The 26,025-nt window shown below is 43.8% G+C and overlaps 1 protein-coding gene across 14 annotated transcripts in view; it reads right to left on the bottom strand.

Moving 5' to 3' along the window:
- Nucleotides 1–26,025, bottom strand: part of PTPRT (protein tyrosine phosphatase receptor type T) — a 970,716-nt gene that overhangs the window by 105,721 nt on the left and 838,970 nt on the right. For all 14 annotated transcript variants that reach the window (XM_073236577.1, XM_073236581.1, XM_073236583.1 and 11 more), the window contains one exon: nt 9,449–9,597. In XM_073236577.1, coding sequence (XP_073092678.1) covers nt 9,449–9,597 — 149 coding nt within the window. The remainder of the gene's footprint in view (nt 1–9,448; nt 9,598–26,025) is intronic.

The raw sequence follows: 26,025 nt of genomic DNA, 5'->3' as shown, positions 1-26,025 counted from the left end.
GCAACTATATATTTACATTTTCAACATCACTTCTTTATCCCTGATTACTTTAACAAGCACTTTTTAAGTGCCCTGTTGTAATTCAGGACCACCTGTGAAGTGTAGAGAACAATTATGTTTTCTTCTCAAGATGTAGTGACCTAGCATAAATTGTCAAAAGCAACGTCAGTTTTGTAGCTTAGCTGACATCTCACTGAAAGGGTGTTGAGAAGGAATGACTGGGCCAGCTCACAGTCAAGTAAAGGTCTGTAGCTGATAAAATGCTGTCCCTACTTATCTACAACAGAAAAAAATTTATGCAGATCCAAGAATATGACACCAGGTTCCAACAGCATGCAAGGACACCTGATGCCAGAGTCACTCTTACTTCCAAATAGGTTGGCCTTCCTGGAAAGAGAATTTAAGTAGGCTACAAATGCAAGTCCCTTTTCAGACAGGTTCCAGCTACTGTTAAGCCAGATGTCTGGTTCTATATTCTCAATACAGAGCACCTTGTACACCCAGCCTCCGTCTCCTAGCCCACCAAGCCCCTTACATCTCCAAGCCTTTGTCCCTTCCACCTGGGACAATCTCCCTTTTGTGCCAACTTCAAATCAAAATCCATTTCCTTCCGTAGCATTGCTTAACTCACTAAGGCAGAAATAATCACTGACTCAGCCTCTGATTGGTGTTCCTGGGGCAGTATACATGCCTTTTCTCTCTCACTTATCTCATTTATTGAAACAAATCCACTTAAAAGTCTCCTCTTGGAGGACAGTTATATTCTTGAAGGCAGAGACCATGTCTTATTTATCTTTACAATCTGCACCGCTTGGCATACAGTCAGCATACAATGAATATTTAAAGGAACACCTCAGCTACTCCCCTAACCAGGAGATGAAAAGTATAATTCAATTTGAGAAGGTTCTATGTGTGCAGAAATGTGCAGAAATTGGACTGGGGGTCTACAGAAAATATTAGAAGATAAACCATTATTGACCATATTTCATACCTAGGAAAGAGACCATGGGACTAGGACCAGAGCGATCAAGCTCCCAATTCTAGTATAGGTGCTATTAGTGACTCAATGAGTGACCTTGAGAAAACTCTCTGAGGCTCATTTTTTCACCTTGAAGATGAGGAGGTTGGATCAGATGGTGTCTAAGGCAATTCTAATTCTTAGTTTTGATGGTCCATTATGTCCCTTTTTGAGTCTAATATCTTTCTCTGAAACTTAATTTAACTCCTTAGTTGTCAGTGATGGACTTTGTCTACTTTGTCAAGACCCTTTAAATTTCCATTTTGCACTTGCAAGGAATAAATAATTCCATTGAACTTTGGGTTTATAGCAACTAAATAAAAGTACCCTTTAATCTGTCATCCAAGTGGATGATTGCAAAATAATATTCAATAATCCCTGTAAAATAGTCAATAAAACTGGAGGTGGCAAGCTTGTAACATTCAACTCTTCTAGATTCAATTTAATCCTGGAGCAACCAGAAAATATAATTGTCCCCACAAGCAGAATTTCATGCATTAAAAAAAAATTCCTCCTCACAATATTATGTCGAGCTCTGGGTTTCACTGTGTGACTCATGATTGCTTTTCCTTGTAAATTTCCATCCCTTCCATTCTGCTGGGTTGTTTGGTATTCAGACAAAAGGAGAGAACATTCTGGAGATGACTGAGAAGGCACCCCCAGGTCTGGGACAGCCTTAAGGGTTTTAGCAGCCTTAAAGTCCAGCACCTTGAAAGGGCAATGTCTTCATGGTACATCCACCCTGAGGAAGAGGGAGTTGGCCTTTCTCTTCCAGTGTGCCTGTGATTCTGCTGTTATCAGAGACAACTGAGCACCTGAAGAATGAGGGCTTTAGAGTCTGACACCCCTGGACTTTACCTTGAGTCAGTAATTTTCAAACTTGAATGTGCATCAGCACCACCTGGAAAGCTTGTTAAAAGCAATGATTTCTGCGCCCCACCCCCAGGGTTTGGGGCTCAGTAGGTCTGAGGCAGGGCCCAAGAATTTGCTTCTCATTTGGGGCTCACAAGTTGAGAACCATTGCTTTAACCAAGTGACTAGATATCTGTGGGCTTTAGTTCCCTTCTCTGTAAGATGGGAATAATAAGATCTGTGGTTTAGTGGAGAGGTCTTTGTGGGCTTAGGGGTATCAGATAGACCTGGGTTTGGGTTCCAGCTCTGTTGTATAAAGTTAGGCAAGTTCCTGACTGTTTGAACTTCAGTTTCCTCAACTGTAAATCATCAGAGATAATTGTAGCACTTATTTAATCCTCCCAACATACAAATGAACAAGATAATGCACATAAAACACTCAGCTGGAAATGGTCACATAATTAATGCTCAATAGATGATAACTGGTACTGTGACTTTTAATAATCTAATAATTATTACATTTTGAGGCCCAAAACTGGGAGGGTAAAGTGAGCTCATTGGCTGACAGAACCAGAAAAAAAAAATATCTCAGTAGGCTGGGATAAGAGAGTCAAATAAAACAAGAAGACACAGCTCAGATGAAAAATAAAGTCCTTCACTTGGGCCCAAAAAATCATCTTCTCCTGGGATGAATGAAGCAGCCCTTACTGAAAGCCACGAACTCCTCAATAAGCAGATTATGTGATGGAGTGTTCAGAAAGTGAAGGTTCCTATGGCCAAAAGTCTCACCTGGCCCTGGTCCACTTGCTCACTACACATATATGGGCAATACGGTGTTATTGATTCTATATAAAGGGCTCTGCCCAGTGCTCTGCATGGCTGCATGGCCACAGGACTGCAGGGCTGCAGGAGAGCAGAGACTAGAGTGGTGGCAGCGCCGAGGACAGAGACCGAGATGGCTGCAGGGGCAGAAAGGCCCAGAGGCAGAGACCTGCTAGCTGCATGCAGACTCGCTCTGAGTGGACAGGATTCTAGTGATTGATCTGCCACTGTGGGAATAAAGTTGGGTATAGACCCTTTCACCCCAAGAATGTTCCATTGTTATTTTCTCGGTCTCATTGAATCCATAGTGAACTTGTCCAAGGCTGAAACCCATTGGCAAGATACGGACCTTTGGAGGTTGATTCAAACATAAGCACTGTATTCTAAACCCAGGTTTGTAATCCAGAATTGGGTGATAGCAGGTCTCTGAACTCCCAGTAATTGAGGCGATAGGAGAGAGTCATATTCATCTTGGCAACCACATACTCCATGGACATGGACCAGGTGGAGACAAGGGTGCCAATCAAGATTTTGAGCAGACTGGAAAACAGAAATGTATCCTGAAAAAGGCTGATGGCTGTTGTGGGGGCTGCTTAGCCAGAGGGAAGGAAGGACCTGCAGGGCACACAGGTGTTTGCAGTCCAACAGCTGTGGGAGGGGGTGGGTGCTGTGGGAAGAGAAAGACTGATTTCATTACCCTGTGTGACGCCAGAGGGCAGACAAGGGCCAGCATCCGGTTGACCATACACCCTTGTGTGCAAAACAGGAATGAATTGATGGAAGTTACAGAGAGCAGATTTCATCTTAGAAGCTCGAATTCAACTACCAGAAGAGCTGGAATCAGTTATGGGCTTTCAGCTAGAATTCCAGTTCCATCATTCACTCATTCAAACAAATAAATACTGAGTGAATATCAGATGGGCCTGAGAGTTGGGCAATGATCAGATGGGCCTGGTCAGCAACCATGGAGGGCTGAGGAATACATGCTTCGGATTATAGCCTTTATTTTACTTCAGGGGGCAACAAGGAGCAACTGATGGGTTTTAAGCAAAAGAAGGGAAGATCAAGTTGGAGCATTGCAAAGACAGGACAGCAGAAATGAATTTAACTTCATTGAGCTCAGGTTTCCTGATTTAGGAGATCATGATAGTAATCCCCACCTGACTGTAATGTTTTGAGGATTTGGAGACAATATGTGGACAGCACCTAGCAAAATGACTGCCCCAGCAGGTCCTGGACAAAGGGAAGGGATCATGAGCAATTCTTCACATCATGTTCCATCAAGGCCCTGGTTTACCCACAGTCAAACCAGTTTTCCCAGAGACCCATTTCAGCTGGCTCGACATCCTCCTGAGAGGGTTAAGAGACGGACATTGGAGGTACCGAGCCAGGCGAAGGGTCCTGTGGCTCTTTCTGCAGACTACTCCTGCTGTCCCTGCTGGGCTGTGCCCACCTGCCACCCCGACTAGGTTGTGAGCTCTCTGCGGGCAGGGCCGTTCCTTGCCCCTCTCTCTGTATCTATCCAAGGCTTCCTCCAGCTCATGAATGCCTAAGGTTTGGGCCAGCCGGTCTAGTCCCACTTCCTAGGAGGCTTCAGGTTAGACAACCCCCATAGCTCCTGCCTGTGACAGCATCCACTGGGAAGCTGTCTTTCTGTGGTAGGGGTTTTGGGCTCCGAAGTAGAGAGAGGAAGCAAGAGGAGGCACTGTGCTCCCAGCCAGAAAGGCTATTTGCCTTGGCCTCCTTTCTCTCCTAGGCCTAGCCTTGTGGTGGACAGAAAGCAGGGGTTAGAGGAAGGACACAGATGCTTGGTTTTGAAAGCAGAGCATCTCGTTTGGAGTCCAGACTTCACTACCTAGTCATCATGTGACTTAAGGAAGCTCTTTTCATATCTCATATCTCAGAGCACCAGTTTCCTCAACTGTAAAATGCACTTGATAATAGACATACCAACTGTACACAGTTACCGGGAGGACAGGCCAAGATGCCACATTTGAGCTTATTACAGTGCCTGGGATCTCATGGGAGTTTGACTGGATCCATGCCAGCGCCCAGCCCCAGGCCTCCATGCAGGACACAGCTGGGGTAGCAGCTTCTGCCCACACTGTAGCAAAGCTGGCTGACCCTTAGGAGAGGCGTGGAGGGCTCCCTCTCCCTCAGCCATCAGCAGCTTCACTCAGGAGACCAGACAACATTCTGTGTGTATGACTTTGGACTTGTTTACTTCAATTCTCTGAAATTGTTTCCTCATTTACCAAATGGAAATAACATCTCATCTACAGTGTTCTTAGGAGGCTTAAAAGTGGGATTTATGTAAAGTATAAGATCTAGCACGTAGTAAGTACTAATAAGTTATCTTTCTTTTTGGGCTTTCGCTACAAAAGCTCAGAGCCAAACTGAAATTTCAAAGTTACCACCCTGCACATTTAGATTACTTTTTAATATAATATAATTATATTTTAATATAAGCTGGTCTTGACTTTCTTGTCTTCATTATGTTTTTCCGATCCTGATTATTTCTTTTACAGCTGTCTACCATAGGTACTTTTATTGGATATGTTCCCAATCCTTTACAGACTAGGTAGATAGAATCCAGCTGATGTCAGGAGAAATAGATCCTTATGACCTTGCAAATGCATGTATGATTTGGGATATGGGGTCTCTCTGAACCTCAGTTTCCTCATCTGTGCTAACCCTACTGGGTATCTGATGGTGCAGGAATATGGCTCAACGGCTTCAGTGTTTTACAAAAGGACTTTTCTAAACTATGAAAAACTTACCAGTAGAAACATTTATTATTTGTGAGACAATGCTCTATTTCATTTAATTTTTGTAATTACACTTCTCCCCAAACTGTGCCCGGGACTTAGAGAAATAGACACATACTAAGTGCTGAGAAAATGACCATCGAATCTCACATCCAAGGCCTCAACCATGCCTGCTGTCTTAGCAGACAGCTTGAAGGCCCATTGTCTGGTGACCCTTAGAGGTCGCCTTCACCCACCAGACATGGAACCAACCAGTCCACGGGATGGAGGCATAAAAGTGAAGACCGAGTTAACTAATGGCACCCAAGGGGCAAGTGAGTCTGTCCAAGGACATTCTAAGAAGAGTAGACAACCAAGCCTCAAATCAGAGGAATTCAACAGGGATTTGTTTTGAGGCATTTTGATTAGTACTGAAAATGAACAAGGAGAAGATGACACTATGAGCAAAAGACATAAAGAAGAAGATGTAAGCATGGATATAAAAAGAAAGCACCAGAAGAAAGACCCAGAAAATCATTCCAGTGAGCAAAAGATCTCAGAAAAAAACAACCAGGTACACAGGGAAGGAAGGCCCAAATCAGGTTACTTCCTAAAAGCCAGCATTTCTTTAAATTGAAAAACACACACATTGTTTTCCTTGAAGTATGACACGCACTCCTTTTTCAAGACAGCTGAAGCACTCCAAAGCAGCGGCCCAGACCTGATAAAGGCCCATCACCTTCACTTCCCGGAGGTCATTGTTCCCGTACAAAACTGGGAGACTTGACTGAAAGGATGGTGTACAATTTAAGCAGTCACTTGGAATAGAAAACCCCAGAAAATAAACCTACCCAGGGATAGGCAAGGTTTGAATTAGGCAAGGGCCCATGTGTTCAATAAGGAAATAATTGCTCAGGGCACATTCTTCCGTAATCTTTTCCGATGTGACGTCCATTCTGGTGCTCTGCCTCTCTCAGTGCTTCCTCAATGTTTGCAAATAATCTCAGGGCCTCCTAAAGATGCTGATGCAGAAGCCAGACAGTCACTTCCCTAATGCCACGAAAATAGATTCAATTTTACATACATCAGGGTGATTTCAGAAGCAATTTCCACATCTCCAGTGTAAACATTACTTAGATTTTTTTTTCCCCCTCAAATCTCATCTCAGGGGTTCCACAGGGCATTTTAAAATGTACCTGATGCATTCCCGGGCATTCAAAAGAATCCCCAGAGCATGTTTGTGGCTGTAGCCTGAGGATATGAGATGCAAGATAGAGTCCTAAAATATTCATTGATTCAAACAAATGCAAAATTTCTTAATAACTGAATGTTATGTTAATTGAAATTTAATTTTTCCATCTTTTTAAAGGCAATATCGTTAAAATCAATGTCTATACAAAGACACATATGTCTCTGTAAATATGCACATGTGTGCCCTTGTGAGCATATATACAGAGCATACATACATTATCAATTATTTGGAAATTCTGTCTCCGGACTTTGAAACATCTAATTAGATTCTCTAGGATATGCTTCCTCTTTCTCTCTGGCTGGCTAATCTACCTTAGCCTTGGGTGCTTTTCTCCATGAGTCTAAAGTTTTAGCCCATGGGGAAAATGATGGAGATATTTTCCCCTTCAGAGAAAATCAAGAAATCAGTTTACCCAGGTTTTCACTTGAGATCAGAAAGCTTAAGATCAAATAACTACCATTTTGAGGTCACAGTGATTGTCATGCATCTTTGACCATCATCTTTTTGACATTCATAGTCCTCCCAGCACATTTCTGTGAGTGAAAAAAATGCCCACAGGAGGCTGGCCTGCACAGGACAGGTGTTGGGTGCACGGGTACCACTTGGACAGTATGTTCCACCAGCTAAACTTACTAATGAACTTGTTCCTGGGCCAAAGGCAGGAGACTCAGTGACAAGCTAATACAGCTAGAGGCTTGGAGGGCTCAGAATGGGCCTTTCTTTAAAGACAAACCAGGCCCATTTCCTTGCCAACCCCTTTTCTGCCTCTCCAAGCCTATGTCAATATCCCTTTTTCCTGGTGCCTGGGGAATGTATGAATCTCAATGATTCACCTGGGTTGAGAGAATGGAAATGGAAATGGACCAGGCTTCATGGTCTGGCAGTCTGCAAACGTGCTCTGCTCTCTGAGAAAAATGGGAGTTGGATATTTGCTAATGCAATAGTCAGTATGTGCCATTAGACTTTGTCTTTAAAAGCCAGTACTCAACCTTAAGAAGTGCTCACACCTGGCATCTCTGACCATGGGCAAAGTGATGGCATGTGTCTATTGATCTGATGAAAAGGGAAGCATGTAACATCACCGGTGTAGTGTTCTTGCCAACATGTATAACCTGAATGTAATGAAGAAAATTAAAGAAATCCAGATCATGGCACATTCTATGGGATGACTGGTCTAGAATTTTAAAAGGTCAGCATCCTGAAAGATAAAAATGAAAGTTGGGAGGGCTGTTTGAGGTGAAAGGTGATAAGCAGACATGATGACCAAATAAAAGGGGAGCACCTTGACTGGATCTTGGATTAAAGAAATAATTATGATAATAAAGAATTTTAGGTCCATTGAGGAAATTCAATGATGCATTGGTGTATTAGATAGTACTGAAACAAGGTTACATTTTTCTTGGGTAAGACAATTTTATTATGGTTATGTTGAAGCGCTGTCCTAGTTCTTAGGAAACATGCTGAATTCTCTGGAGGCGGAGTGTCATGATGTCTGCAACTTATTTCTAAATGGTTCAGAAGACATCTTCTAAATGATTCAGAAATACATAATAATATATATATATAGAGAGAGAATTGCAAAATATCACAAAATGTGAACAGTTAGTGAATCTACATATAGGAGTATTCATTTTACTATTTTTTTTAACTTTTTAAAATTAGTTTAAAAGAATCTCTCTTTCCTGAGGTATCACGTCAATACTTGAAGACAGCTATTGTCTCCCTCAAAATTCAGTGTTCCTATGTGCCCACAAGAACCCTCTAAGTGGCTTTTACAAAAATCCACACCCCACCCAATCTCCCAGCCCCCAGGAGATTTTGATTTAGTTGGAAAGGTGTGGGGCGCTGATAAATGCGTATTTTGAAAACTTCCCAGATGGGTTCTGTGCTGTACTTGAGGTTAGGAATCATGGATCCGAGTTACCCTCAGATCCTTCACCCTCTCATAGGTCCCCATCCTCCGAATTTTCATGAAATACAGATTCTTCCATTTGTCACTGACACAGTGTGTGCAGGACATTTGTCTGTGCTCACATTCCTTTAGATTCCCTGAATTCCCCAATCTGGCACACAGGTTGGGGAATCTAGCATCTCTATTAAATCCGGAAAAGAACTGGCTTAAAGGACGACAAGAACAAAAGCCAGCCCCCTCTTGAGTCCGATCGCCAAGGCAGCTTCGGGTTACCAGTCCGGAGGTTCTCCTTTGGAAGAGGGTTAATCCTAAGACCTGAGCCATGTCTACTGGCGTGGGATCCTGTATTAACTCTTCCAGGTCTGGATGTGTTACTCATCAGCCATAGGACTTTAAAGGCTCAGTTTCCTAAGCGCTCAAAACAGAGACATAATCCATGACTTACCTACATGGCTTGTAAGAAACACCGTTTTGAAGCCTAAGACAATTCAGTTCAGTATGGCATGTTTTTCTCCTTAAGGGCATAACTATGTTATCTTCCTCCTCCCTTTTTTTTTTTTTTTTACTATGATTAGTCTTAATCTATCTCTATTCATATCCACAACCAGTTAAGATGCTTGCCACTCTTTCCCACCTGCCTTGGGGCGGTTCTTAAATTCTCCTTTTAACCCAAGAACAGTTGGCCTCAGGTCTTTGCCAGAGAGAGTCTTTAGCCCTGGACCATGGCAGAGAAGCATCCTGGTCCTACCTGCATGGCACTGGACCACTGTGAGGGGTCCACCGTAGAGGTGCCAGGGCTAGGCTAGATCATGGATGTCCCCTTCCCCTTAGCTGACTCAACTTACTGAATCCGTTAACGTCCTGGGAGCTAGCGGAGAAGCCTTCATCGTTGCGGCTGGTGCCCAGCTTGGCGGCGGGTTTGTCGGCTGAGGCTACAGGCCCCATCTCCCGCTGGGCTCCACTCTGCGTCTCCTTCTGCTTCTTGGCCAGCTTCCTTTGGGACATGTGCAAGGGGAAAAATCACAGTCAGATGGTGCCAGTTGGATCAAAGCGTTGGGAAGACGAGAGTGCTCCCTTTCCCAACCAACGTCCTCAACCCCCAAACCTGGTTCATTGCCCAAAAATAGGATCAAGGCGGAATAAACCTAAGCCTCCTGAAACCGTTACTCTGCTCACTCAGACATACGAGACTCATCCTGCTTCATCTCGACAATGGGTGTGTGTGTTCCTTGCTTGGCTTAACATGGGGAATCACGAAGACTTGCATGATGCTTTCCTTATTCTCTTTGCAAAGGGAGGAGGAGGCCAGATTGATTTTTCTGTTCCCATGGATTTCAATGAGATTCCAAATGAAGGATGGCCTTTTTCTCAGGAGCTGAGCTCATGAAATGACCCAAAAAACAAGGGCTGATTGAAACAAGGGCTGGTGGTTGGTGGTGGGTAAGGGTACAGGTTAGTCTTATAGCTCAGAAGGAGAAAAGGTAAAGCTGAACTTGATGTGTAGATATTCCCACAGGAATAACAGACTCTCAGAACTGAGGGGCATTTATAAGAATACTAATTTAGAGCAGCAGTTCTCAAACTCTGGTATAAATTAGAATCATGTGGAGAGCTGAACAGAACACACCGAGGCCCAGGCTCATGGAGGTAGGACAGGGTCTGGACCTTTGCACAGCCTCCAAGATACCCAGATTATTCAGACACCATGCATTGGGGGTTAAAACTATCAGCTTTGGTGTCAGGCAGACCTGGGTTCATATCCCACTTCTGCCACTGCTGGCTGCATGACCCCGGGTAACTTCCTTAACCTCTCTGAGCTCTGAACCCTTACTCTGTATACTGCAGCAGATAAGAGGATTGACCTCATAGGGTTGTGGGGGTTCAATGAGATAATGTGTGTGAAGCGTACAGAGCACAGTGCCTGGCACACAGTGAACACACAACACATGGGAGCTGCTATTCTTGTTTTTATATCATCACCACTGGTCCAACTACATTCCAATGTCCAAATCCCCCTGCAACAGCCTCACTGTGAAATTCCTTAGATTATACCAAGTGATGGAGACCTTTGAAACAGGGGAGTGAAACAGTTAAAAGGTTCTTCTTCACATAGATTTGAAATCTACTTTCCTTAAATGTTAGCTGACTAGTCTTAGATCTATCATCAGATGTATAAAAATATGACTAATCCCACTTGCATATGACATTTCTTCACATATTTCTCAAGAACCAGTATGGTCCCTCTGAATTTTCCCAACATTTATGCATCTAAATATAATTATTATGTTCCTGTGAAATGGAAGACGATGGGTTGCCCTTAGGTAAATTTTTCCGGGTCTCTTGCTCCATTTTTCACAGGATTTCGCTTCAAATTCAATCTCGGTCACTTCTATCCCAACATGGAAAGGACAGATGTCCCAGAGAGGTCAAAACTGACACCGTGCAGGAAATCATTTTCCAAAGCTGAGCGCACCTGACATTGAAACAGGCTGTTTCAAGGGGTAATGATCTCCCGGTCAGAGAAGGTATTCGATGAAAGGATAAACTGAGACTCGGAATTATTTTAGAGGAGTTCATCTAGGATCAACTCCAGTTTGCTAGTAGGAGAGGATCCTCCTTCCCACGGATGGCTCTCCTGATCTAGGTGTCGACTGCACAGCACCGTGACAGATGGCAGACTCAGAAGATGAGACTTTGAGGAGAGTGTATGTGTACAAGGACTACTGGCAAAGGTGAGGGTGAAGGGGGACCCAAGGTACAATACAGGGACAAGAGAGCAGCTCACCACCTGTGCGTTCAGGAGGGAAGCAGCAGGGAGAGTCATGGGAGGTGGAAAGGAGAGAATCATGACCAGGAGGCCCCCTGCACAGAAGCCGTGGCTTTCTCTGGAGGGACCCAGCCAGTGCTGGATAGGGGAGGGGACCAGAGTGATAAAGGCCCTGACTACACCTCCCCCTCCTCTGCCTCATCTTCTTCAGTGGCTCTCATTAGCTGAACCCCAGCTGGAAGCCAGAGGCATGGAGTCTACGTGAGCCTTGCTCTGTCAGCAGAGAGCAGAGTGGCCAGGCATGGAGGGCACACCTGGATCCAGGAACGCCCCCCGAAGGAGAGAAGAGCCCTGACTTCCCTCAGTCCAGCCACAATTTGAAGATACAGATACCCTAAGATGGGATTCCTCATCTTCCGTTTGGACCCACTGGCCTGGGGAAAGAGGGCACTCAGGACTAGGAATGCATCTTTTGGTTGTAATGCTTTGGCACGTGCATACTGTTCTACTGGCGAAAATTATTCCAGGCACATAGACAAAGAAGAAACGAAGCATTAGATCAGTTGGGCCTTTTCTCACCATCAGCAGGCAGTCAGACGGGGCAAGGGGAATGCCAATGAAAGAAAGATGGCTAAGTCTGCTATGGATGACATTTTGAAGTTTTATTCTTCATTTATTATCAAAAAGGAGTATGTTTAAAAATGTATATGTGACCTTCTTAATCATAAATTTGAAAAGATATACAGCAAATCCTCTGCCTTTACCCTCATTCTGCACACACTGCCACAGCAGGAAATAAAAGGAAATCCAATAAGAGAATTAACTTTAAAATTATAAATGAGCATGCATTGGAGGCTTTGATATTTGCTTGGGGGCAGAACTCCCAACCACACTCATTCCACTCAGGGTAAAATAATATGGAGAGAGTTAGGCACAAATCATTGGTTTCCCAAGGCACAATAAGACAACAACAAAAAAGGCCTCACTACATCCATGAAAAATGGCATTTTACAGAAATGTTTGGGTGGCTCTGAACACCTAGATAAATAAATGAAAAATTGAGACTCTCCAAGATGTAGAGATATTTAAAAATTGGACAACTAACTGAGTTATAAAAACTCCAGTGTATCTCATCCTTAGTATTTAGCCCATGGCTGATCCTTATGTTCAAGGTGATGACGACACTACATTAAAACTTAAAAATGTATAGACAGGTGTTTCAGCAGCAGGTAAACATAGCTACAAAGTGGAAATGGAGATGTAGAAGGAGATAAAACACAAAACCACAACTGAAAGATATTTATCAGAATTCAGAATTTAAGTATTAAAAAACCTTCTCAAAATTATAGGAAAAATCACATTGCTTCCTAGAGTCATAGGGTTAATTGATACTCTCTCTCTTTTTTCCTTAAGATAAGGGAAAATCCGAGCCTGTGAATATAGTATAAAAGACCCTCCGACTTTCATAAGCTTCGTGTTTCAACTCAGCCTTATCTTCCACATATGTTTCCTTTTTGGGAAACCGGTTCTTCATGTCCCTCCCCCAAAACATTCCTCAGTACTCTGTGTTCCTCAATGTGTCCCCATTCTTCTCTTCTGGCCTCCTCCTCGTCATCCTTCAAGGCTCAGTGGCGTTCAGATGTTACATCTCCGTTGAGACTTCCGCTTGTTCCTCTAAAGGGATCTGTGGTTTTCTATTTTTGGTTGACTCATCATTGGACAGATATTTATTGAGCACCTACACATACCAATCTCTAATAGAGTAACAAGAGTATAGCGACAAACCAGACGTGACCTTTACTTTCATAAAACACAGAGAGTCATGGCAAAGACAGGCACTAAGCAGATGAATAGAAAAGTAAATATAAAATCACAAAGGTGATGAAAGCACAAGAAGAAAAATACGTGGAACTACGAGAGTGCTAATAGCTGGTTTGAACCCTGCCAGGAGATCAAGGCAGGCCCTGTGGCCATGTCAGCTAAGCACCTGTCTAGTTCAATTGAAATGACTCACTCTCCCACCCACTAGGGCAAGAACCTCTTGGGTGAAGGGCTGTTGGCTTCTTGCACCTACTCCAGTTTCTTCATGAGTGTCTGGTGCAGCCAGGGCTCAATAAATTTGTGGTAGATATTTCAAAGTTCACATTTAAGTCTACAATTTGAAGTGCAGAAAAGATTGTCATCCTATTCTGATTGCAAATGATAACCACTTTTTAAAAAGAGGGAGGAAAGCCTGCATGAAATTAGTTTGTGGATGGGAATATTTCTACTTACGAATAGTTTTGGCTAATGGACATACCATTTCCTTCCCGTGGTGATCTCAGAACTTTTGGGATGTTTGCAGAATTAATGGAATGTTCACAGGAGTCAAAATTTTTTCCCTCAGAGCTCAGAGAATAGCCATAGCTATAGGATGTTTTTTAAAAAAACACCTCATAAACTAGTCACATGATACGTGGGATGGTCACATAACTCATGGACTCCTCAGATCTTTCAAGACTCAAGTACTTGTGACTTGGGCCATAGGGTTATGGACTGGAATTTGTTCTTTAGTTGCCCTGGACTCTTACTATTTGGGTCACACAATTTCACCAGCAGGGGGTACCCAAAGCCGGTAAAAAGAACGCATGCACAAACCTGTCTATTCCTCTGTAGGGGCATTTCTAGAGCCAAAGAATGTTTTAAGCCAGCAATCTGAAATTTACTGCTTCCGACAGGTGGGGATGATACTGTGTGGCTGCAGCTCGGCATTCCTTCTTCCAGTAGATCATTCTGAGGTCTCTCTGACCTTTGCTTGTTAGCTGTGTGAGGGTAAGTGACAGGGGATGTGACCATGTTGGACTGTGAGTCCTGTGATTTATTCTGAGCCCCACTCTTTGTAAGGGATAGTGACAGGTGGAATGGCTCAAGGGAGAGGAATGCAGGGATGTGAAGGGTTCTGAAATCATTACTATGAGAAGAGTCTGAAACAACCAAGGATATTTCTCACGGGGAGGGAATATTCAGGAATGCTCTCTTCACGTATCTAATATCTGGCTCTGTGTGGCTCCAGAGGACGGTATTAGAACCAAGTTGGCTGGATGCGAAGAAGAAATTTCTAGCAAAGCACACTCACTGGGTAACTTGGAAGTGCCTAGTGCCTGATTTCTTCCCATTTTTTCTTCTTTGATAACCTTCTCTCACCCCGCAAGGCTCAACTCAAATGTCGCTGTCTCTTAGAATTCTTTGTTTCCTCACCAAAGTTTGTAGTTTCTTCTTTGCTCATTCATTTGTTGGAAAAATACTTAATGAGCACCTACTTTGTACCAGTGGCTGTTAGATAGAAAGAGACCATGACATAAAAAGCCAGACATGATCCCTGCCCTGTTTGGGCTTTTGGAAGATGGTTTTTGGATCCCTATCACTAGAGAGGTTCAAGCAAAAACTGGAAAACCAAGTGGAAAAGAAGCAGTGTATAATTTTAGCATCTGGATTCTACAAATCCTTGAATTTGTTCTGGGCTGAAAACAGGGGATCCCAGCCAATTGGGGGAGAGGCTTTGGGGTTCCACCTAGGAATTTTACCTGGATTTGCAGTCATGCCTTTTCTCCTAGGGAGACACTGATCAGGGACTATCCCTTTCCCCATAAGGCTCTCCCCTCAACCCATCCTCCACTGGTAGCTTTGGACAGACTTTCCTGGGAAACCACAAAGATTAGAACCATGGAGCCAGAGAGCTATCTCAGCCCATAGGAGGTGGGCACAGAAAACACACAGCTGAGACTGCTATTCAAACCTGGCATTGTGCTCTTTGAAGCCAGCATGCTTCTGTGCTGACAAGACTGGATCTCTAATTAAAGCCACGGATCAGGATATAAGGGAACTTCACCATCCTCTCATTTTAAAAAAGAAAGTGAGGCCTGGACAGAGGAGGGGCTCAGCCAAGGCACAGAGAGCACTGGTAGAAGATGCAGGACACAGCCCTGTTCTGTACCCGGCTGTGCAGGACACCTGTTCCCACATCCCCCCAGCCCTCTTCTCCAGGGGAAATTAGAAGCATACCTTCAGTCCATGGTACACATGATTCTAGTCCCTTTGGATTGCAGCAAACCCCCCACTAACTTAGAATTACTGTCATGGAGGCAGAGGCTAGGCTACACCACACCAGGAGTGACAATATAAATGAGGATGAGGCTATGTGTAGGATTTAAAGGAGAACACACCGCTTTCTCTCATATCAGGAGGCAGGTTGGAGTAGCAGTTAACACACTGGCTGTGGTGCCAGACAGCCTGGCATCAGAACCTGGCTCCATCTCAGACTAGCTGTGTGAGCTTTGCAAGTTCCTCCTCCTCCGCACGTCAGTTTCCCCCTGTGCCGTTAACAGTAGTACTTCCCGGGAAGGTGGTTGTGAAGATGAAATAGTATGTGGTTGGCAACGCATTTTTCCCAGAGCCTGGTACACAGTAAGCACTCAATTAGTGTCCTCTGGTAACCTCTGACACATAGGAAACAGTCATGTTAATTTAAATGACCTTCTTATTTATTAAATATGAATCCTCTAAAGCAGACGTTCTTCTCTAAAAACATTCATTGATATATTCCACAGCCGTGCTTCTCAACCCTAGTGATATAAATCATTTGGGGAGTCTTAAAAATTACTGATGAGATTCTAATTTAGCTGGTTATGGGTACAGCCTGGGCATCTGGGGTGTTAGAAGTTCTCCAGGTGACCACCAGGCTTGAGCATCACTGCTGCAGAACATTGCTTCTCCGAGTGTGGATTTTGGACCGGCAGCATCTGCTTCACCTGGAACATATCAGATGTGCAATATCTCTGGCCCCATGCCTGGCCTACTGAATCAGAAACTCCAGATGATTAATAAGCTCTCCAGGCAAGTCCAATGCATGCTAAAGTTTGAGAATGCACCCTTCAGCTGGTCTGAATTAATGAGAGTCTCTATCATATTTCATCAGGGCAAGTGGATGACTGGGAGGTAGGCCAGGGTGTCAGACCCAGATTTCCAAATATCTCCCTGGATTACCGGGGACATGCCCTTTCCCCTTTCTGGGTATCGATTTTACTATGGGGTGGGGGGTGGAGGGTAGGGGAGCTGGCATCTAAGAACCAGAGTAAGGACTGATGCTTTTAAATGACTGTTATTGGTTAACTGTGTCTCCCTAAAAGATGCATTGAATCTAAACTCTGGTACCTGTGAATGTGACGTTATTAGGAAATAGCATCTTTAACGATGTAATCAAGCTAAGGTGAGGTCATTACGGTCGGCCCTAATCCAGGAAGACTGGTGTCCTTACAAGAAGAGGGACATTTGGATACAGACACACAGGGGGACGGTGAGGCAATGATAGAGGCAGAGAATGGAGATGCCGTGGTAAGCCAAGGAGTGCCAAGGAGTGCCGAGGACTAGCAGCCATCATCAAAAACTAGGAGGACGCAAGAAAGGATTTTACTCAGAGTCTAGCCTGTTGACACCTTGATTTTGGACTTCTATCCTCCAGAATAGTGAGAGAATAAATTTGGTGCCTTTAAGCCATCTAGTTGGTGATATTTTGTTACTGTAGCACTAGGAAATGAATGTAATGATCAGGAATAATAAATCCAAGGTTTTTAAAATTTACTTAAATAAACATGTATATAGCACTTAGACCATGCCAGGCACTATTTAAAGCTACTACAAACACAGTGTACTAACTTCTTTAATTCTCCTAATAACTCCATGAGATCAGCGGTATTCTGATCCCCATTTTACAGATGAAGGAGAGAGCTGAAGTAACTCACCCGAAGTCACCCAGGCTTAAGAGGTGGAGCTGGGATTCAAACCTGGGCAGTCAGGCTTCTGAATGTTCTCTAGGATTCCTTGTTAAGTTAGGCTTAGCCAAGGACCCACACATATCTACCTCTGTCCCAGAGCTTTCTCATTTGGCTCCTTTCCTCTCCAGGCAAACATACACTCACACACATATGCACACGCATGCAGCCAGAAAGCTCACATTCACACCCACGCACATCCTTCAGGCACTGCACATCCTGCCGGCTCAGTACCTCTGCTGGGTTCCAATTCTGGAACAGAGCTGGTGGGCCCTTCCTCTCCTACCCCGACACCCCTAGCTTGGGGCTTTGTGCTTCCACCAGAACGGCAAAATTATACAAGTAACAGAAGCAGACCTCATCACAATTTCAAGGGCCAAGGGTCCTCGGCCACTGCCCGTCACCTCCATCTCCCTGCTGCCCTGCGCTCCACACTCCACACCTGTGCCTGCACCTGTCAGCCTCTGCTTCCCTCCTGTGCCTGTGGCTGCCTCTCTCTTTCTTGCCTGGATGGGCTCTCCCACATATCACAATCTTTCCACTAAGGGCAGAGTCAGACCCAGTCTGACCATCCTGTGGAGCTGGCAGGGGAACCAGCGTGGCAGAAGGCCTGAGACAGATGTGAGGCCCTCTCTCGCTGGGCACCTGGCCACACTGCTCCTTGGGCCCTGAAGCAGACAGAGCCTTGTGGGAACAGTGTGGACTCTGGAGCCAGGCTGCCTCGGTTCAAATCCCAGCTCCACCATTTACTAGCTAGGTGACCTTGGATAGTTATGTAGCCTCTTTATGACTCAGTTTCCTCATGGATAAAATAGGGATATTTACAGTGAAGTCTCACAACAACCATTTGCAGTTGATACTGACATAAATATTAAAGTACTCATAGCAGGATCTGTCACCTACCAAGGAAGCTCTATGCAAGTGTTTGTGAAATAACAGCAACGAGAAGGGAGTGAATGCCTCATAGGAAAGTGAGGACAGACTCGTGGTTCCCACGGTGGGACCTTCCCAGAACCCTCTTAGGTCACTGAGCTCTGAGCCCCTGGGATAGGCTAATAGTTAGCCCTCTGTTCCTGATGCTGTGGGAATACCATGGCCCCACACTAACCCGGCTCTACCAGCTGTGTAATGATCACATCTCCATCTCTATGAGACTGGAAGACTCAGCTTCCTCACCCGTAGAATGGTACTTGATAAGCCCTAGCTCCCAGAGTTACTAGGATGATTCAAAATAATTAACGTTAATCCCCTGGCATGGTCTTTGGCATGTAACAGACTCAGCAAATGCTCCACCTTTTCCTCTCCCTTCTTCACATGGGCAATCTGCATGCCCCTTCCCTGGATTTATTTCTATTTTAATTTTGTGTTTGCTCTGCTCCCTGAGATGAGCCCTCCAGGGAACTGAGGTCACCACGGTCCCCTTGCTCCATCCACCTTGCTTATCTGACCATAAACGAAGCCAGAAACTAGGCAGATGCTTTTCTCCCAGTCATGTTTGACCCTCAGTTTCAGATCATCATACACTTATAGAATCTTGGATTCTCTGGACTTGGAAGGCTGCTGGGATCCTCCAAGTAATTTTCTCATTCTATCTGGAAGCCCCCTTGCAATGCCCCCAGAAAATGTATATCCAGCCCCTGATTGCCAAACTTCAGTGACAGGGTCTCATCACCTCTGCAGACAGCCCCCCACAGAGGTGCAGGTCTCTCTATGGGGATGTTCTCCTCTGAGCTGAGCTGTACTTCCTGTCTATGCCCCCCAGATGCCCCTCACTGGTCTGCCTCTACATGGTTGGATGGGTGACGTTGAATCCTTCAAAGTTTGTCCCAAGCCATCTCTTCCAAACAGTCTCTCCTGACTGCTGAGGCTCTGTGGGTCTTCCTTCTCCAGCTCAGCAAACATCCTCTGCATCCTGCACCCCTGTGTTCTCAGCCCAGGCTCTCACGGTGCTATCCCTCTCACCCTGCCCCAGACCTTCAGTCCCTGTCCAGAAATCACTCCTGCTTGCTGGATGGCCAGCCCCCAGGGTTATCCTCTGCTAGAGTATAACCACGTGGGCAGGACCCACATTGGTTTTGTCCACTTCCAATCCCCCAGGGCCTTGTGCAGTCTTTGGGACAGGCAGGCACTCAGCAAACACTTGATGAATTACTGTAGTAACAAAAGGACCACAAATCCTTCCAGTTTCATCTCAAGCACCACTTCTCAGGCCTTTTCTGACTGCTTGCATGTAAGATGTCTTACTTCTGTCCTATATTCTAGTTATATGCCTGCCTGCTCTCATCATCCTTCATTATATTAACTTACATAATATACATTAGTTCATAATTGTAGCACCTAGTTCAGCACTTGGCACAATGTTGTTAAGGCCTTAGAAATGTCAATTGATGAAAGAATGAATGAATGACACTTGTAATTTCTTTATCATTGTTCTGTCCCATACTGGAGCATCTCCATGTCTTAGACTTGACATTTTTAATCCACGTCTGCAAAAGGGTCTGGACTTCAGCAGGTCCTATTTGCCATGCTCCAAATTGACCTTTTTCTGCAGCTGGTGGATGGCAGTGCTTCTCAAACTTACGGCAGCTCAGAGTCCCATAGAAAGCATGTTAAAGCAGGGATTGCTGGGCTCCACCCTCAGTTTCTCATTCGGTAAGTCTGATGTAGGGCCTGAGTTCCTAGGAGATGCTGTGGCTATTTGGAGAACTACTGGTCTACGGAATGCCATCTCCTGTCCCTTTGGGGAACATCATACCATTTCTGTGCTGTTTTTTCTCCATTGGTCATCTCAAACCTTATTCCCATCTCCTATCCTCTTCCTTCTCAAACAGTCAGGGGGCATAACATACCCTTTAACAGAGGATTTCCATTTTTCTAGGACATAATCCTAATGAAATAATAATAAAAAAGAAAATACATATATTATGTAACTAATCCTGGAAAAACAGCTTGGTATGTGCCAGGGTTTCTCAACATTGGCCCTCTTGACATTTGGGACAGGATAATTCTTTGTTGTGGCAGCTGTCCTACGCATTGCAAAATGATTAGCTGCATCCTTGGCCTCTACCTGCCAGATTCCAGCAGCTCCTCACACTCCCAGGTGTGAATCAAAAAGGTCTTTAGACACTGCCGAGCATCCCCAGGAGGGAAGGTAGGGAGGGCAGACTCTCCCCTGATTGAGAACCACTGCTGTGTACCTATGACTGTTAGAGTTTAACATTTAGTAAACACTTACCATGTGTTTGGTTCCTTGAAAATATCTGTAATCCTCACAGCAGCCCTCTAAAGTGGGGATAATTTTTTTTCTTTTACTGATGAGGAATCTGAGGCCCGAGGGTTAATCCTAAACTCATAGGACAGGTCAAAGGCCCACGTGGGATTTGAACTCTGGTTCTTCAGCCTGTGGAGCCCTGCTTTCTTCCCCAGCCTGCTCTGCTGCTGCCCTTGAATAGTAAATGATTGGCTACAGCCTCATAAATGTCTAACAAGAGGGGACCGGTTCAGTGAAGTACGGTGTGTCTCCTGAATGGAATATTATGCTGCTATTAAAATGATGGAGGGCCATTAAAAATGAAAACTATGTAACAACATGGAAAAATGCTAACTGGATTACATTCAGTTAAAAAAAACCCTAGTAAGTGAAACTGTGTCTACATTGTGATTACCACTATGAGAAAGTGTATCTATGCTGATGTGTGAGAATAAAGGTATTAAGGATAATTTTCCTTTCTCCTTTGGTTTCCATTTCTGTTATAAGAATGTCTCTGTGATCATTATTTTTAAGTAGCAGCGGGGTAATGATATTCAAGATGTTAGGTTTGAATTAGTAGAATTAAGTCTTCCCTCAATCCTTGGAGTATGGTAGGGGCCTGATACTTCTCACTTACCCCCAGATAGCACTGTTGCATGTATGTTTCTGAACCAAGACATCTTGTGTCAGACTGTCCGGCTTCCCCTAAGCACAACACACTGGAAGAGCAGAAGGAAACAGCTCTGAGGACATGGTGTGGGGCACTTGGGGAGCAAGAGCTGTTAGCAACACGCGGCCTGTGAACAGCAGATGTGTCTATCTGTCAGAGGGTACTGAGCAGTGTGTTGGGCTCATGCATTATGCATCAAGAGTGGCCTGGCACCCTGGCCTGGCTGCGTGGGAGAAGACCTGTGCAGGAACATCTGATGAACTGATTGGAATGTCAAAATGTCATTAAGGATAAATTAATGGATGTGTTACTTCGGCTGTAAGACGCAGTGCTGTCAAGACAACAGGCAGCTGATGGGCTGTTCCCTAGCCCCAGACAAGTGGCGTTTGCATGGAGATTCATGGTCTTTATGCAATGTGAGGTGCTTTGCAGGGGGAAGAATAAACAGAAATGCTTCAGCACTTAGGCACCATAAAACCACAAGCATGAGATAAATTAATTAGTGTACACTAGGAAGGCGGCTGGTCTGTCTGCACTCCTGGGGAAAGCCAAAATGGATGGCCCTGGGCTGGAGATGATGGGTCTCAACACCAGCCTCCTGAGAAAGCAATTGCATTTAATGTGCAATCATAAACTGCAGCTGGTGGAAAGACAAGTCTGGTTTGCGTTTGTTGTTCCATGGATACCACTTCCTTCTATTGCTGGAAGCTCTTTGTGTCTGTGGGTCAAGTGTCTTAGGTGACTGGGGAGCCTGGAACCACTGCCGCTTGCTTCTCATGCCATAGGGGAAGTTGTGGTTCTCACCACAGGGGAAACTCTCAGGGAAGCCTGCCCTCCCCTGTGGCATCCTAGACATGGGGTGGTCCACTCTCCTGTGATGGGAGGCTCACTACTTACATGCAACCTGTGCTATTGCTGGGCAAGCATTGTTAGAAAGCTCCTCTCAGCTTCCTGAGCATCTTCCTCTTTGTAACTTAACAACCAACAAAAGCAACGGTAAGAATTGTTGAGAGACAAGCTCAAGACCACACAGCTAGCACCTGGCAGAGAGCAGATTCAAACCTGGGTCTGCCGAAAATGAAGTCTTAACATCTTAATTATAACACAATCCTAAATTCTACAACCTCCACTCGCTGAACAGAGCCTGGCATTTAGAGCAACACAGGATATAAGGAGGCAAAATGGAGGGGAACTCACATTTTGAGCATGTATTGGATATTGGACTTTGCTAAGTACCTGGTCTGGCTTAGCCTAAGTTCATCTTCTGTGCTACAGCCCTGCTTGAATGAAGTTACTATTTCTCCACCTGAGATCTCTCTTTTCTTGTCTTTTTTGTTTTGTTTCCATGTATATTAACTTTTTTCAATATACAAACCTCAGTTTTGTTCTATAAATCAATAACAAACAATTTAAATATGAATTTTTTTTAAAGTACCATTAACAATAGCATGAAAAAAATGAAACATTCAGGTATAAATCCACTAAAACATGCACAGGACCTGAATGCCAAAAGCTATCAGTATGAAATAAAGAAAAGTAGAGCCACACAAATCAAGAGACATACCATGTTCCTGGGCCAGAAGACTTGATATTGTTAAGATGTCAATTCTCACCAAATTGATGTATAGAGTCAACATAAAACCCAGAAGGGATTTCTTGCAAATATCAACAAGCTGATTCGAAAATGCCAATGTACATTTATTTTTAAAGGAACAGGGGGGAAAAAAGCCTTCAAACCTCAACTGTCCAGAAAATGAAAGCTGATAACTGTTGTTACGTTACTTATCATAATCATCAGGGTATGCTTTTAAATAACATTATTTCTCTCTGTCTGGCATGGCTGAATTTGAATGAATTCTTCTCATGGCACAACCTGCTTATAAGACATTATGAACAAAAATATGTTAAGAGAAAGTTTACTCTGTAAGTTTAGAAGTGGGACTTTAAGAGGCCTATTTAAAATACAGTAACAAAAACAACCTTGACCCTATCCTTTCCTTAATCTTTGTTCTTATTTGTCCAATGCAGATTATAAAATTTTATATGATTGTAAAAAGATGAATGATCTTGTTCCTGTTTGATTCTAGTCCCAGTTATACAGTGAGTATATTTAAGGAAGGAAGTGGTTGGTATTGGTTGTCTTTTTCCCCTATTACAACTTGGAGCAATGGGTATAAACTTTCAGGTAGTGACCAGCTTTGGACCTTATTCATTGCATATTCACCTGGTCTCAGAGGGTGTAATTTTTATAAATTCTGCTGCCATGTAAAGAAGCTTCTTTCAGAATCCTTGTCACACCTACCCCCCCAATCCACCATAAGCACATGGCACCAGTCACCAGCTGCTCTCTGCTCCACGGTTTCTTTCCTAACACAGCCTGCACCCCTGCTCAATGTGGTGAGCCTTTATTTCCTTACAGTTAAGGTATTACTTTCTCACCAGAGTGTCTCAAAGATTTCATGAGATACCTCTATGAAAGTACTTTGTAAACTGCAAAACATGAATAGACCTAACAAAAAACAAAACACAGTAATACTAATACTGTATTTTATTACATTGTCCATCGTACACTGTATTACAATGTACTGAGCACCTACTATGTGCCTGACATACAACCAGATGTTGTCCATGCATTACATAACTTGTAATCCTGGTAAATCCACACAGTGATCCTCTGTATTTGGTATTACTGACCCCATTTCACAGATGAGGAAACAGAGGCTCAGTGAAGATAGACTAGGAAGTGGTGGAGTCCAGGATTCAAACCTAAATGCAGTCCCTGTTCTTTTTACCACAATACTGGTCTAGGTATTGAGGATTGCCTTCTTCACCATTCAGAGCTAAGTCTAATATCTTTAAGGAGTGGATGAGATAAGACTACAGAAGTATGCTTTATTGAGCAAATTTCCCCCAACCTAAATGGTTGGAAGACACCTGCACAGTAATACAGTGAATGCGTACACTTGGAATCAGCCACAGATCTCCTGCAAAAACCTTAGATCCTGCATTTTCACAGTAGTTTTGCTATATAAAGCAAATATAAGACAAAAGAATTGTATGAAATCCCACATCAACCATATCTGAGCTTAGATTTTTTGCCAGAAGTTCTCTCCTTATCAGAAGCTGTCCAAATCATAAATGTGTAAAGTATACGCTCTCTTAGCTTTTCTACATTTCTAAAGTGCATGTTACCAAGCTGTTTTCCAAAACAAAACAAGCCTTCTTTTATCTTGAGGCTCAATCTGGTTTGTAACCTTAATAAAACCATATTTTTGCTCTATAAAAATCAAGTCTCCCAGTATAAATGAAGTATTGATCACACTAATCTTTCAATTTTCCACATTGAAAACATGCATGGTTGTAAAATACCCAACATTCCCACCTGCTTAGAATGTTCTGCCCAATGGTTTAAAGACATTGGAATGAAAAACTGCTCCAAAAGGAAGCTCAGATAAGGTTCTTTTATTCTGATGAGATTTCATAAGCAGAGGTATTGGGCTCCTTGAGATTTCACTGGTAAAGAGAATGCTTATGAGTAAATATTCCTCAAGAGATGGATCATGGCAGAGGGGTCTTTCCTCTGTACAATGGTACCAACACCATTATGAGGAATGATTGTTATGAAAAATTAAATACTACTTAAAAATGTGCCTAGGACATTTTGCCACTCATTAAATGGCCTCTACAAATTTATGAACAGTGTAAGGATTGTGTACCTCAATATCTAAAGGAAGGAAATGGTGCCATAAAACAGCTTCGTCTTCTATGGACTCTGCCCTTCAAACTCTGGTTTTATCGTCCTGACCAAAGCTGTGTCTATCTGATGATCCTATGGGATTACATCTTCAGCTGAGGTTCTTGATTAAGTGGCCAGACCAAGCTCTTATGCTAATCTTCCACATGTCTATAGTTCATGACCGTGGATTCCTAAGCGTTCCCAGATGGATGGTTCTCAACTGTGGTTTCAGATTAGAATATCCTGGTGAACTGAGAAATGTCTAGGCACCACTTGAGACCAATGAAATCAGTTCTCCAGTATTTCTTATTGATTGTGGCTTGTCCCTACCTGCTGCCCTCTCCAAACATACAGTGCTCTTTTCCCATGAAGGAGAGAACATTCCTTGTAGGACCAATGTCTAGACTAGAGTGGCCCTTTCTGCAGCTCTTCTAAGGCAGGTTTTGGCAGCCTCCTCACAAAGGAAAAACTTGCCCCCCAGCCCCTATTATTTAGCAATAACCATGATAACCCTCCTACCTTCAACCCAGCCTTTTTTCTGCCCACTGGTCTACCAAGTCTCCCTGTCTTAAAATGACATTGTCTACCCTTGCAGTTCTGGCCAGAATCATTCATTGACTTTGCTCTCTCTCACTGGTATCAGCAGGGATGGATGCCAGGAGAAGGGATGTCCTATCCGATACCAGTGATGGATGCCAGGAGAAGGGATGTCCTATCCAATTGCTCAGAGAAATATTTTTAGGTTTAAGAACCACCATCTATAACAGACCTTCTTCATTTTATTCGACAAATTCTGCTTCCATTTAATGTATGTTTGGAAGCTACAACCTTTCTCTTCTCCCACCCCCGACACACCCAACCACTGCTACATTCTAGCTTAGCTCTACCATTTAATAAATGACCACAATTCCCCTGGCGCATACCTTATATTATTTAATTTCTTAAGATGATCCCATGACCTGAGCACTATCATCCCCATTTTCCAGATGGGAAACTGCTCCTCAGAGTGTTTAGCACTCACACCTGCTGAGCAGTGCAGCTGGGATCCAATCCTCTTTCCTCTTGCCCTTCCCTCTACTACATCCCCTTCTCCCTCCATTTTTCCTTTTCAAGTTTGTTCCAGCAGGTCACTTAACTAGTTGTAAAATGTGTGTGTGTGTGTGTGTGTGTGTGTGTGTGTGTGTGTGTGTGT

The sequence above is a fragment of the Manis javanica genome, chromosome 5 (genome assembly GCF_040802235.1).
Source record: "Manis javanica isolate MJ-LG chromosome 5, MJ_LKY, whole genome shotgun sequence".
NCBI classification, from domain to species: domain Eukaryota; kingdom Metazoa; phylum Chordata; class Mammalia; order Pholidota; family Manidae; genus Manis; species Manis javanica.
The sequence above is the reverse complement of the archived record's forward strand: the minus strand, read 5'-3'. Positions and strand labels throughout refer to the sequence as shown.